The sequence below is a fragment of the Danio rerio genome, chromosome 5, assembly GCF_052040795.2.
Source record: "Danio rerio strain M-AB ecotype USA chromosome 5, GRCz13ab, whole genome shotgun sequence".
Lineage (NCBI taxonomy): Eukaryota > Metazoa > Chordata > Actinopteri > Cypriniformes > Danionidae > Danio > Danio rerio.
In genome coordinates, this window is record NC_141025.1 from 28,959,011 (window position 1) to 28,972,711 (window position 13,701).

The 13,701-nt window shown below is 34.5% G+C and overlaps 1 protein-coding gene across 2 annotated transcripts in view; it reads right to left on the bottom strand.

Moving 5' to 3' along the window:
• Positions 1-1,429: 1,429 nt before the first annotated feature.
• ppp3cca (protein phosphatase 3, catalytic subunit, gamma isozyme, a) overlaps positions 1,430-13,701 on the bottom strand; it is a 71,502-nt gene continuing 59,230 nt past the window's right edge. The window contains exons 13-14 of one of the 2 annotated variants that reach the window (XM_087252082.1): positions 9,026-9,052; positions 1,430-3,452 (exon numbers count right to left, since the gene is read on the bottom strand). In XM_087252082.1, the coding sequence (XP_087108208.1) occupies positions 3,289-3,452; positions 9,026-9,052 (191 nt within the window). In that variant the 3' untranslated portion in view covers positions 1,430-3,288. The remainder of the gene's footprint in view (positions 3,453-9,025; positions 9,053-13,701) is intronic. The other variant, NM_001166628.1, reaches the window with a different exon arrangement.

Genomic DNA, 13,701 nt, shown 5'->3' on the forward strand with positions numbered 1-13,701 from the left:
GGACATTCACAGAGTTGTTCTGAAGCCACTCCATTGATATTTTGGTGGTGTGCTTTGGGTCATTGTCCTGCTTGGTGATAAGTGGTGCCTGGTTTTCTCCAAACATAAAGCCTGGCATTCACTCCATTCAGTTCAATTTTTTTTTATCTCAAAAGACCAAAGAATTTTGTTTCTTATGTTTTGAGAGTCCTTCAGGCGCCTTTTGGCAAATTCCAAGCAGGGAGTGTCTTCCGTCTGGCCACTCTACCATACAGGCCTGATTAGTGAATTGCTGCACATGGTTGTTCTTCTGTAAGGTTCTCCTCTCTCCACAGAAGAACCCTGGAGCTCAGACAGAGTGACCATCAGGTTATTGATCACCTCCCTGGCTAAGGCCTTTCTACACCGATCACTCAGCTTAGATGGTTGGCCAACTCTAGGAAGAGTCCTGGTGGTTCCAAACATCTTCCACTTATGATGGAGGCCACTGTGCTCATTAGAACTTTTGGAGCAGCAGAATTTTTTCTGTAAACTTCCCCAGCCTTGAGCCTCGAGACAATCCTGTCTCGGAGATCTACAGACGATTCCTTTGTCTTCATGCTTGGTTTGTGCTTTGACATGCACTGTTAACCCTGGGACCTTATATAGACAGGTGTATGGCTTTTCAAATCATGTCCAATCAACTGAAATTACCACAGGTGAACAGAGTGTGCTGTCAAAGTGATGAAGATCTTTTTTTTTAATTTGCTGGTGTTTTTTTGTAATTTGCATGCGTTTTTTAAAAATGCGGCACATTAAGCTCTCTCGACTACTGTATAGAAATGTATTTGCTTGTTAAATCATTCAAGTGAATGGTGAATTTTTCCAAAGAAAATATGACCAAGCATGAGGTCCACAGTATTTCAGTTTTTATTTGTTTTCTTAACTGATACATCTACAGAATATCAAGAATTTATGGTGGCCTCGCATTACAAGTACTTGACGAAGGGATTGTTCAATGAAATCCCCATATTGTAATTATAATTATGCTATTAATGTGCATAAACAACATCTCTATACATTCCCACAGATGTGTGCCAGGGACTTAATTGAGTCTCTGAGCCTGCGAAGGCTTAATACTCAACATTTCAGCTCTTTAACACTCAGGCTGAATGCAAAACAGAAACTTAAGAGATTCAAACTTCCCCTTCCCTCCTCTAGAACTTAAGGTTGCCATTAAACAACAAGCAGGCCACACCCTGTTAAACCATTCAAGGAAAACCGTAAACTGATCCCAGCTCAGCTGCTTCATTTCAGTCCGCTCACTGGAATCAGTTAAAATACATGCAAATAAATGTAGCAAATTTTCCCTTTAGCGCTCACAGACATACTGCACTGATTTAATCCTGCAAAACACACACACACACACGCACACACACAAACACTTCAGGAAATGCTGTATGTCAAAAGGTTGCACTGGAATCACATATTTATTTCTGTTAAAAGCTGTGAATTCATACACCTAAAGAGGAGCACAACATATTGGCCATATCATTAGATTTAAATGCTTTAGTACTGAAATAGTGCTGTAAAATGAGTCTCATATAAAGAACCGGTCTTGTATTAAAAACAAAAGTCAAAATAAAACACATTTTACAAAATTTTTAAATGCTTCCACACAAATGACCTGATAAATGTGGTGGGTTGCTCGTGTGCATAGCATCAGACATTCAACACCATGACTAAAGCCGCTGCTCTAGCTAAAAAAATCAACTAAAACATCGCATTGAAATGCAGTTTCTTTATAATCTCTTGAAATTCTGTATCTGGACGTTAGGTGGAGACAAACCACAACTTCCTCTAAACAAGCAGCAGCCACACAAAAAAAGAGAAACAAATAAATCCCTTCCACAATACCTCACGTAGTGTTACAGCTCAAACACATTTATCAAACTCGGCATGCTTTGTTAACGTCTCAAGCGCAAACCAGATAAAATTGATATAATCTGTACGAGCATTTTCTCAGTGGAAGCTGAATACTTTTGCAGTAAATGACAGTCTGGAGAACATTCTTTTAAGAAATAAGACTTCCTGCTTCGACGTTATGTATTAGGTGTTCTCTATGTACAACCACTTGCATTTAGTGCAATTGTTTTCCCCATTACCTTCCCGCCCTATCCTAAAATGGGGTCGGTTAGAGCTCTGGCAAATAACTTATCACAACACAAAAAAAAAAAAAAAAAAAAAAAAAAAAAAAAAAAAAAAAGAGAGAGAAGACTTTGGCTTTTAAGTCAATCAAAGCAACTTCACACATCCCACATTGGCTGTTACATGTGTACAAGAGCTTATAGGCATACTAACAGATTCAACTGTATATATAGATATTAACAAATAAAACAGTTTGCATGCCAATCTCGTCTAGCATTTTAAGAAACAGGCAAAAACGAATTGAGGGAAAAAAAAGAGTCTCTTCTTGAAGGCTTGTCAAATGACAGCTCTGAAAACCCAAAAATAACTTCCAAAAGAGATGCAGAAGTTACGTTTTGTGATTGTGACAGTGATTTCATAAGACTTGCTTTGTTTTTTAGTCCTTTCCCCACTCACAAATAGAATCAAACAACTTCTATTTAAGATCAATGTTATGGCTACTTACATCTGGCAAGACTCGAGTGCTGTATTTCGAAAAAAAGACATTTATAAATGCTATGGAAAAACAAAAAACACGGAAGCAGCTAATATTTAGTCAAAATTTAGCTTGAAACTGAGTAATATTAAAAGAGTTTTACTTTTTTATAGATATAAAATAGTTTCAATTGAACTTGCAGTATAACGTCTTTCCCTTAGGTTTGTTTTGCGCTAATAAATCCCTTACAGACATATTTATTGATAAACATGCATCAATATATTCAACCAAACCATCCCTTGCCAAATACATCATGACATATAATAATAAAAACTGGGATTAACTAGATTTCAAAGCATCTTAAACTCCATTCTCAAGTTATGAACTGTAGTTGCGGTTTAAAGGTTGACACATTGTGACTGTATACCTGTTTTTTTTTTCTTTTTGCACTTCCAATGTTCACTCGTTTTTAAAATGTTGCTATCTCAAGTACATCTAATACGCTTCATTTAATAAATAAAATCTCATGTTTGTACTTAGTTATAAGTGTTTTCTCTCTCTCTCTCTCTGATTGTGGAATGATTCCTCTCCACATCCCAGGCCACATCTCCTCTGCAGGATCCGGCAGTTGAAGGGTCTGTCTCATGGAGAACGTGGCAGAAAAAGAGAAAATCCTATGGAGGAGAGGAAAAGTGCAAAATCTCCCCTTACACATTCCCGTCAGTGCCGTTCTTCTCGTTGGCAGCGTTAACTGTGGTACCGTCAGGTTTCTGGCCGTCCTTCCGAGGCGGCATTCGTTCGTTTATTCGGTCCAGGCCACGAGCTTCTTCGAAGTTGCGGATTTTCCGTGTTGGAGAGAAGCCTTGGATGGCTACCGGAGGAAAAAATAACACGGAAAACGAGATAGTTAGGCAAATGTGCATGACGCTTATTGCTAATTTTCTAATCAAAAATGTTTTCACTATTTTAAAATGTGATTGTATCAGTGCTCAGAACTACTAAGCTTAATATCATTGCTGAAAATCGCTGTAGCTTAAAGGGGTCATGAACTGAAAATTCTAAATTCCCTGTCAACAGGTGATTGAGTAAGTTGGAGTACTCAAAATAGTATTAAAAAAAGCTGAAAAAAGCCAAGAAAAAAAAAAATCGGATTACACTTCTAAGCTTCTAATGTCACTGGTTTACACAATCAATGCATTTTTTTTTCAGCATGTCACAATTTATAAAATATTAGCCTCTACCAAATGGTTGATATGTTGGTTTATGGTAAAAATACTTATTAAATATAATGTGAAAATCTAAGGATATAAAGTGTAAAACCAATTTATTTAAAAAATTTTCAAAATAAAACACTTTTAAATACTAAATGACCTTTATTTATTTATTTTTAACTAAAAAACCAAAGTCAAGTGTAGCAGAGCAACATTATGCTTGTTTGTTTTTGTAAACCAACAATGCTGTGTAGTGCAAAACCATTATTTCAAACAGTCATTCTTTAAATGACTTTAACAGTCATTATTTAAAACAGTCAAAATATGGTCAACCATTTGGTAGATCAGGCAGTTAAAAGGTTAATGAAGTTTCAGACCATGTCAGTAAGAACTTAGGTCTTTTTAAGATGAATTTTACCTCAGATTTGTTAACAAAGTCACAATTCGAAACCGTATTTGCAAAATGCTCTAAAATAATAGGAAAATGTTAAAGACAAAAAACTACATTGGAGCTGACAGTAATGTCACACCACTCAAGTATGAGTAGGTGTTTTTTGTTGGGTGTTCACTATTGCAGGACATTGCAACATTGTAACACTTTATACCAGAACAAAACAAGAAAAAAGTCGTTTGTGACCCCTTTATTATTTTTTCCAAAATGGATTTGAATGAATTGCTTTACATCAGCTTTAATCAGTTTAGCATTTTCTTGATAATTAAAGTTACTAATTTCTTGCACAAAAATAAATAAATAAAAATCAACAATAAAAAAGGTGTCGATCTCTAACTTTGGAAAAGTATTGTGCAGTAAACAAATACAGCAGTGAATCATACAAATAATAGACATACAAACAAATAAAAACACCACAAAATGTTTAACAAAAACTAAACAATAAAAACCATCTGTGGGAAAAAAAAGTTGCAATTTATTGAATCAATTGAGATTTATTTAGATATCAAAATATTTATATTTATTATTCATGTACATATGAAGAGTTCAGATGCAAAAACCTCTAAATGCCGTCTAAAATTTCTATTGAAAACTAACATTTTTATCAGCCTCCTTTGTTTATGTTGAGTTATTCCACTTTGAAGACCACGAAAAGGACTTATTCTTTGCCATGAAAGTGATATTACTAAACCTTCACACAGGAGCCTAATAAAAATGCTTATTTTAAAGGAACATTTCAGATTGCATTTAAAGGTTTTTGCATCTGAACTCTTCGAATATATATATATATATATATATATATATATATATATATATATATATATATATATATATATATATATATATATATATATATTTTTATTTTTTTTTTTTTTAAGAAATGAATAATAAATTGTGCTTTTAATTTACATCACTCTTCGATCAGAAAAAAGGCACAAAATTTGTCATTGGTGTGGCACACATTTGTACCCTATTAACCTATGGATGTTTCCATCTTAATGGTACATTCTTGTATCTAAACTGAACATTTTAACACCTACATGATACATATCAGTACCACTTGAAGTGTTACCATCCCAGCTTTTGTACCTTTTGTTCAGAGAGTGTGAAATGAAGAAAGAAAGAAAGAAAAAAAAAAGAAAAAAAAAGGAGACTGATGGATTACCCCATCACACATATCACTCACATGAAACGTCTAAAAGAGCTCAAACTGAACACACATTCAACCGAACAACATGCACAAACAGGAAAGCTGATTCTTGCACAACTGAACAGGCTTATTATGTCCTTTGGCATTCTTGAAAACACCAGGCAACCGCCAAGGTGAATCATGCCCGGTTCCAGCTGACAGAGCAAACACTAGAAGCCCATTCAAAAAAAAAAAAAAAAAACAGAGATGCAGCTGAACTCAGAATTCGGGTCAGCGACTCGACAGCAAGAGTGTCTTGCTCTGGCACACTTAACGGTTCTTGCCGGCGTGTGCGTTTGTGTTTGTTTGCAGAGTAGCCCAGAGCCTCAGTACATTACAGCAGCAGGCGAGAGGCCTCAGGCAAGAGTGTTACGCGTGAACAAGAACAGACAGTCTTAGCAGTGCAGAGTCGTAACGAGATTAGAATCTGAAAATACTCGGCCTCTCCGCCAATCACACGGCAGCAGGGGAATTAGCACGCTCTAGCCAGGGCCCGCAACTAACCAGCAAACCCCTCCGGTCAACAGGAAACAGCTAATTAATGAGGAGGAGCAGAGCCGGGGCTGGAAGTCTCATTCCTGCATGGACAGTCTGAGGCGTCTGTGTCAATCAATTATCAGTAAAGGTCACCTGAGTTGAAATGCACAACTTTTTAATGTACATTAAAACATAAAGAACAGGTGGGATTTAAATGCAGTGTCCCAATTCACCTACTAATAGGCCTTAAAAGTATGTACTTCTTTGATTAAAAAAAAGTATACTTCTTAGTGTGTAACAAGACTAAGCAAACTTTGGAATGTACTACCTCCTTAACAAACTTGTGTGCCTTAGTCATCTTTTCATTTTATTTCATATTCATTTTATTTATTATCTTTTCATTAAGTTTATTTGTATATCTTGACTAAAAGTACATAATTTTTTTTTTTACTTAAAATACAAATTAAATCAAAACTAACTATGTGATTTTGTTAGCTCAGATTGCTAGTTTTGTGGTGAACAACAACAACAAAAAAATGTTTCCCTTAGTAATTTTTGATTGAAATATAAAAATGCACTTGCTGTTTTTTTCCCGGGTAAAGTCTATATACGATACAGCTTTGGATCCGTACATCGATATTCACCTTATTCTTTGTGTATAAATCTTTTTGGCTCGTGACTTCCAGTCTCATTAACTTCTATTGATTTTTAAACGTTAAAAACAGCTTGTTATGCTGCTTGATGTCGCAAACTGACATGTTCTTATTAAATGATTCTGCTGTTTGTGTAATCATGGAAACACTAGTTTGTAGAGCAAGTAGTGCTGTTTCTGCAATTAACTATTTTTCTGTCGTTTACTATTCCTAGTCAACTGAATCGGAAGTTCTAAAACAATCGCAGAAATTAGCACAATTCCGCGTTGAAGAATAAGGGCAATAGCATTATTTTCGTAACACTGTATAAAATTAATTACTATTTTTACATTACTATGACTGTTGGGGTGGAAATAGGTGTTAATAATATACAATTTACTAGGTAATTTAATAAATAAATGATACTCGGTACCACTTAATAAATAATTCTAGTTAACTTTGGGCCACAACCATATCTGATCTAGCAACAACCTTTTTTCAGTTAAATTGTCAGATTACACGTCCTAGGTATTTGGTTTTGGTTAACCTACATAACCATGCCACTCCAACGGTCCATTTTGACCACACACAGAAATGGTGAGAAGGAGGAGTCTGTTAGGTTGTAAGAACACTTCTAAAACCCTTTTCCCCAGCTTTCTAAATAAAACACCAAATTTACTACATCTAATCGGCTCGCAGTAGAAAAACTACGCGCCACGCCCACTGTTTGCTCATTTAATATTACTCTAGGACAGGCGTGACCAAGCCTGTTCCTGGCGATCGACCTTCCTGCAGATTTCAGTTGCAACCCATTTCAAACACACCTGCCTGTAATTTTCAAGTGCTATTCAGAACCTAATTAATTGCTTTAGGTGTGTTTGATCAGGGTTGGAGCTGAACCTTGCAGGAAGGTCGATCTTCAGGAAGAGGGTTGAGCACCACTGCTCTAGGAGCTGCGTCACAATATGAAAAAAATATGGTTGGAGCTTTTGGTTTATGTTAAAATCAGTATGAACCAGAGGTTGCTAGGACTTTGTTGTTGTATGTTGATGTACTTTCAACGGAAACTTAATACTGAGTAGGGGGCGGGGTTTTCTTTGTACACATCATTCACTTGTAGAAAACTAAGGATAAGAGGGGCGTGGTTAAGAATTTTGTGTCTGAAGCATCAAACTGACATCAATAGTCAGTGAAAATCTAATAGACATATAAGAATAGCCTAAAACTAGACTAGTGGTCAAATAGACAGACTTTATATGTGTAGTCATTCATGTCTGTTTATTTGATGACTAGTCTAGTTTTGGCCTATTGGCCTATCTATTAGACATCTTTTAGAAACAAAAATGCTTGCTGGGAACACCGCTTTATTCGCATGTCTTTTATGCAATATTCCAGTTTTGCTCGTAAATGTAGTTCACATTTTTGGGTGGAAACAGCAAATGTGCGCTAGCAAAATAAACATAGTAAATCCTGATTTCACATAAACTTTCATTTCCTACCATACTGAAGAAGCCACAGCAGGTTAATCTGCCATTCGCTTTTCTTTCATGCAGAGAAATCTCCTCAGGTGTTAGCATAATTATGCATTCAAACGTTAATGACCATACAGGACTTAATAAAAGGTTCACGTAGTTGCAGATGAAAACATAAACAAATATTTTCCAGTAGGTCAGATATTAATTAACAATCATTCAAACATCTATTCAAAGACTTTGCACTTGACTGTCAGCCTCATGTTTCTGCCATGTTTATAGCTTGGAAACACTTCTTACTCACATCTGCACCTCCAATTGAATCGTATGCCTAACTAATTCTGTTATCAAATACTTGCATGGATAGTATGTGAATTGGCATGCAGCAAGAGTAGCCCCTCCCCTTTTAAAAAATAGTCAATAGCATTTTGCTAACATCACAGCTTAGCCAGTCAGAGTCGGTGAGCTAAAGTGCATAAGGCACATAACAACCACAGTATTAGTAATGCATTTGAATAAGCGATCACATTATAGGGAAGTGAATACTTTAGATACTAAAGAGCATTTTATTGGTCAGAAAAATTAAACACAATGATATGTCATAAAAATGTTAATTCCTATTAATGGTTTTGAACACACAAATCTGAAATATGAATTTTGTTACCATGCAGGAGCACAACAGCTTATTGATAACCTTCAGACTAGGATTAATACCACCAACTTCCCAAAACTAACTTTGATTTCAGGAGGACTTTAAAAATGCAGTTCTGGGGCCATTTTAGGGTTATTTATAAAAAAAAAATACAAACAAAAAAATCAGGGAAAGAAATAATATGTGTGAGGCTGGTTTCAATTACAATCTCACAAAAAAAAAGGTGGTGCAAGAATACAGATTTTCCATGATTAGTCAGACACACACACACACACACACACACTGAGGTGAACAGCAAGACAGGGGTGAAGAGCACAGCTGATATGAGCAGGATTTGACACAACGTTGCTGCAGGCATACCTCGACCCTCCTTTGCTTCTATGGTGGCTGTATTAGCAAGCACAGCAGGAAGTAGCCCAAAATGAACGGAGAGACAAGTTATATCAGTGTCATTACATTACTTTGCATGCATATTAACCCATACACCATAGCAATGCATTAATATTAGTAGTCAAAGCAAGGGGTTTTCAAACTGGGGGGATTAGGGACCCCCAAGGGGCTGCAAGGCAGTGCTGGGGGGTTCAGTGGAAATCTTTGGAGAAAAAGCAATCAATCGATCAATAAGTAACACTTATAAAATACATGAAATAATCAAACATTTTAATAAAATTAATCAACCAAATAGGATAAACAAACAAATAAAAGCTTTTGATAACAAATAAGTAAATAAATTCAATACTGTGATTATTTTTTTAAAATATATTGATGTAACTTGTAGTGCAAATGCTTTTTAGACCCAATTTAAATTATTTTTTGCAGTATAAATAAGACTCTTCTTAAAAAAAAAAAAAAACATAATGATGCCTTTTACATTTTAGGATGGGGTCACTTGATCATGAATGGTCATATGTGAGGGTCTGTGGCATCTAAAAGATTGAAAACCCCCACCAAGTTAAAGAATTTACAGTAGAAAAACAGAGCACATATAAGTCAGGGAGAGAAAAAGAGCAGTTAGTTCATTAGAATCAGACGCGGTGTCTGAAAGCATTCACTCATTCATTATGTGCATAGCGGTTGAGTGGACTAGATCACCATCAAATAAACCACTGAGTAAATTCAGACTCCGGTGTCAATAGCAAGCATCAGATCACTCTCTCACAAACAATTTCAACAAGAACATGATGCGCATCTGTCCTGTTTGGCTTTTTGAACTGTATGTCATGATTAATTTGTCATGATTATTGTAGTATTTGGTAACAAACAGAACAAAATCTCTTGCTTGGTATGAATATTTATTCTTTTTTAATTATTTTTTTTGGGGGGACAAATAATACAAAATGATTTCTCGCTGTTTTTGTTTTTAAAAATAAATATTTAACAATATAATATGAATATCTGAATTCACTAAAAATATACAATAAGCTACACAAATTAATGCATATTGTTGTAACCTAGGTGCAAAATCTGCCATTTCTCTTTTTCTTTTATATTAGGATTAGATCACATGTATTCGAGTTGAATTTGATTTTGAGAAATAACGACACTGGATGCACACTCAAATCAGAGAGAATAGTGAATATATATTTAACTCAATCAATTATTTAATAATCTAAATATAAAGCCATCACACAATTACACAAACTATCATTGAAAAGAATGGAAGAGGGTTTATAAGGTTGAACTTTTTGACAAAATGGTTTATAAATATCTTAATTATCTTTATAAAAGAAGCATTTTTAAATTAATCCTATTTTCATTTTTATGATAGCGAGGAAAGAAATTACAGCTTAGTTTAAAAATGACCAATGAACTATTTATTGCACATGTGAAATAGGCATGGGACGATTACCGGTTTCAAGGTTTACTGTGGTTTGGAAATGTCAAGGTTTTAAAATCACTAAAATGTTCTGCTATATCGTTCCTGCGGTATATGTAAATTTTTTTTTTAAATGTGTTCTAAAGAAATCTGTGTTTTTGAAACTAATGAAGACAGTAGAAGTCAATGATTTTTTTTTTATTATTATTATTTAGCCGGACATGTTTACAATTCTAAAATATTAGAGTTTTCTAAAATATAATGAGGGGAAACTTGTTTTTTATCCAGACATTAAAAAAAAGAATATATTTTTGAGCATTAATCACAATTCCGTTACACTGTGAAACTAATATAATATTTTTATCCAGGGCTATCATACCATCAGAAACTTATTCAGTTCCATGCCTAGTGTGCAAATAGTTAGTCCATCATTTATTAAATGTTAACTGAACATTAATCAACATTATTAAGCAGTTTATGAGTACAGTAACAAACGCTGCCTTCTTCGCTTATATAATGTGCTACACAACTATATTTTCACGCTTTGTTAAGGATTAATTTTCACTACTAAATTAAACATTGCATTATTATTAATATATAATGAATAGTAGTTGGTAGTTTTTAAGATCATTCAGAAAGAGTAATCCATTAAAAACGAATCTAACCAGATCTATCAACCTATGTAAGAAGCTGGCAGTCATACAGCAAATCAACCAGCATCTACTATCATAACTTTCTCAGATTATATATATTCAGTATATATATATATATATATATATATATATATATATATATATATATATATATATATATTCACAGAAATAATACCCTACCCTAATATTGCCCTACATCCCCGTCTGAAGCACAGGCTAACAGTTTCTTTGATATTCCTCTCTGTTTTGCGGGCACAACTGGCTTGACGTCTGACCCGCGCAGACAATGAATCGGGCCTCTTAAAGGTCACTGGATTTTCTAGATGTACTTCAAACAGTGACATCCACCCACAGTCTGCCTCTGATCCCCCCCCCTCCCCTCGCTCCATCACTACTCATTGGTTTCCTGCTCTATTGGCCTTTAATGGCCTTTAGTGCTGGACAGGTCAGTCGTGATGCAGCTTCTGGGTGGTGCAGGTGCTCTATCGCATGGCTGAATGGGAGCCTACAAGGGCAGGGATTTGTACAGCAAACAGGCAAATAGGCAGTGTAAACATTGCATTAGTTCATGTGTGGACAGCAGGATGGAACAGGTGTTCACAGAGCTTGAAAATAAGCTCTAATGTGATGTTTGTATTATTGAGATGATGATGATGATAATATGTTTTTTATTGAAAGAAAATGAAGGCCTATTTTTAAAAATCATTAAGTTTTTTCTTTATGATTTCTGTGAAAATAAACCACTTTTCATCACATCAATCAATGGATATGCCAATTGTTCTTAAGGTAATGTCAAAATAAAGAAAAAAGTTTGAGGTCAGGAAGACGTTTTGCTAACACTTTACGATGAAGCCAAGAAAACAAGATAACTGGACATCGATAAAGTAAACGATTGTTCCATATTTGACGTTTATATACAGGGAGGTCACATATTTTGATCTGTTGGTCAGAGTTCAGAGTTCACCATGCTTGAACTTTGCACCACATCGACATGTGACACCTGTCACACAAGATTGCGTTTCCGGTCTGCCGCATTTGCTTGCATATGAATGGAAGTCTGCGCGGCGAAAAAATAGCAGTGTGACCACGGCTTAAGGTCTAGTAGTTACCAAAAGTCAATGAAATAATAATGAGCAATGCATCTGCTACAGTTTTTATTAATATTTGTTGATGTCTGTTAATAAACATGCAGCAGCTCAACTGTTCATATTAGCTTAGTCCCATTAAATAAATGTGTATTATGACTAATAATTGTTAATGCTAAAATCAAGGTGAACTAAAATGAATGCATGATTTAATTGTATAGGTTACACTTTACAATAAGGTTTCATTAGTTAATATTGGTTAATACATTTACAAACATGAAAGGATAACAAACTATACTTGTACAGAATTACTTAATCATAGTTCAACATTTACTAATGCATTATTGAAATCCAAAGTGATGTTTGTTAACATCAGTTAATCCTCACCGTGACTCAATATGAACCACCAATGAACTATATATTCATAAATGAATGCTTACAAAGCTGAATAAATATTGTAATAAACAATGTTTTTTTTTCATGATAGTAACTACATTACTAACACTAAAAAGTGTTACAGAAGTACGTTTAAGTAGTAAGTTAAGTTAGAGTACAAAATATATTAAAATGGAAAACTATTTTAAATTGTAATACCATTTAATACTGTTTTTATTTCTTTATTAATGATTTATGATAAGTTTTGATGAGCATAAAAGTTATTTCCCTAAATCAAATCAATCTATTCATCCGTCCATCTACCCACTGATTTATCTGCTTCCTAACTATATCTTGTATGCTTTAATCAAAGAATAAAAAGAAAAACGTATTTCACATTATGATAATGCTAGCAGAAAGGGGCAAATTAGCTGATTTGGGCATGTATAATGCAAATAACTAAGGCTGCATTTACACTGCATGGTTTAAGTGACTCAATTCTGATTTACTCAAATCAGATTTAGGCCTTCATATGTGGAAATTTATCCAGTTTGAATCATATCTGTGCCCGTGTGTCTGCAGTGTAAGCAGGTAAATCGGATTTTCACCTGTCAATGAAGTCAATGAAAGACAGAGAGAGCCACGTAGCCAATATAAACTAATATAAACCTGCTGCACATAAATCACGCCATGAGCATTATGATGCCTACATGTTTAAAAAGGCCTAAATTTAAAGAAGATGGTAAAATGAGAACTTTTCGGCCAAAAAAAAAAAAAAGAAAAGTAAAACAATATGTCAAAAAGAATAAAAAAAAAAAAAAAATTAAATACAGGAATGGAGAAACGAGCGCTTTTTATAATCAGCTGTCAGTTTGCGCCCGCAATTTTATTTTTGGGGGTCATTGCGCCTTTGCCGTTGATGTGTAAATGCAGGCTATCGGATACAGGTCCCTTTTAAAAGATGATGTAAGCTGGTCATAAAAAATAATAATTAATTAATTAATAAACAAATATATATATATATATATATATATATATATATATATATATATATATATATATATATATATAATACAGCCACAAAATCGGAATTGACCATGAAGAACT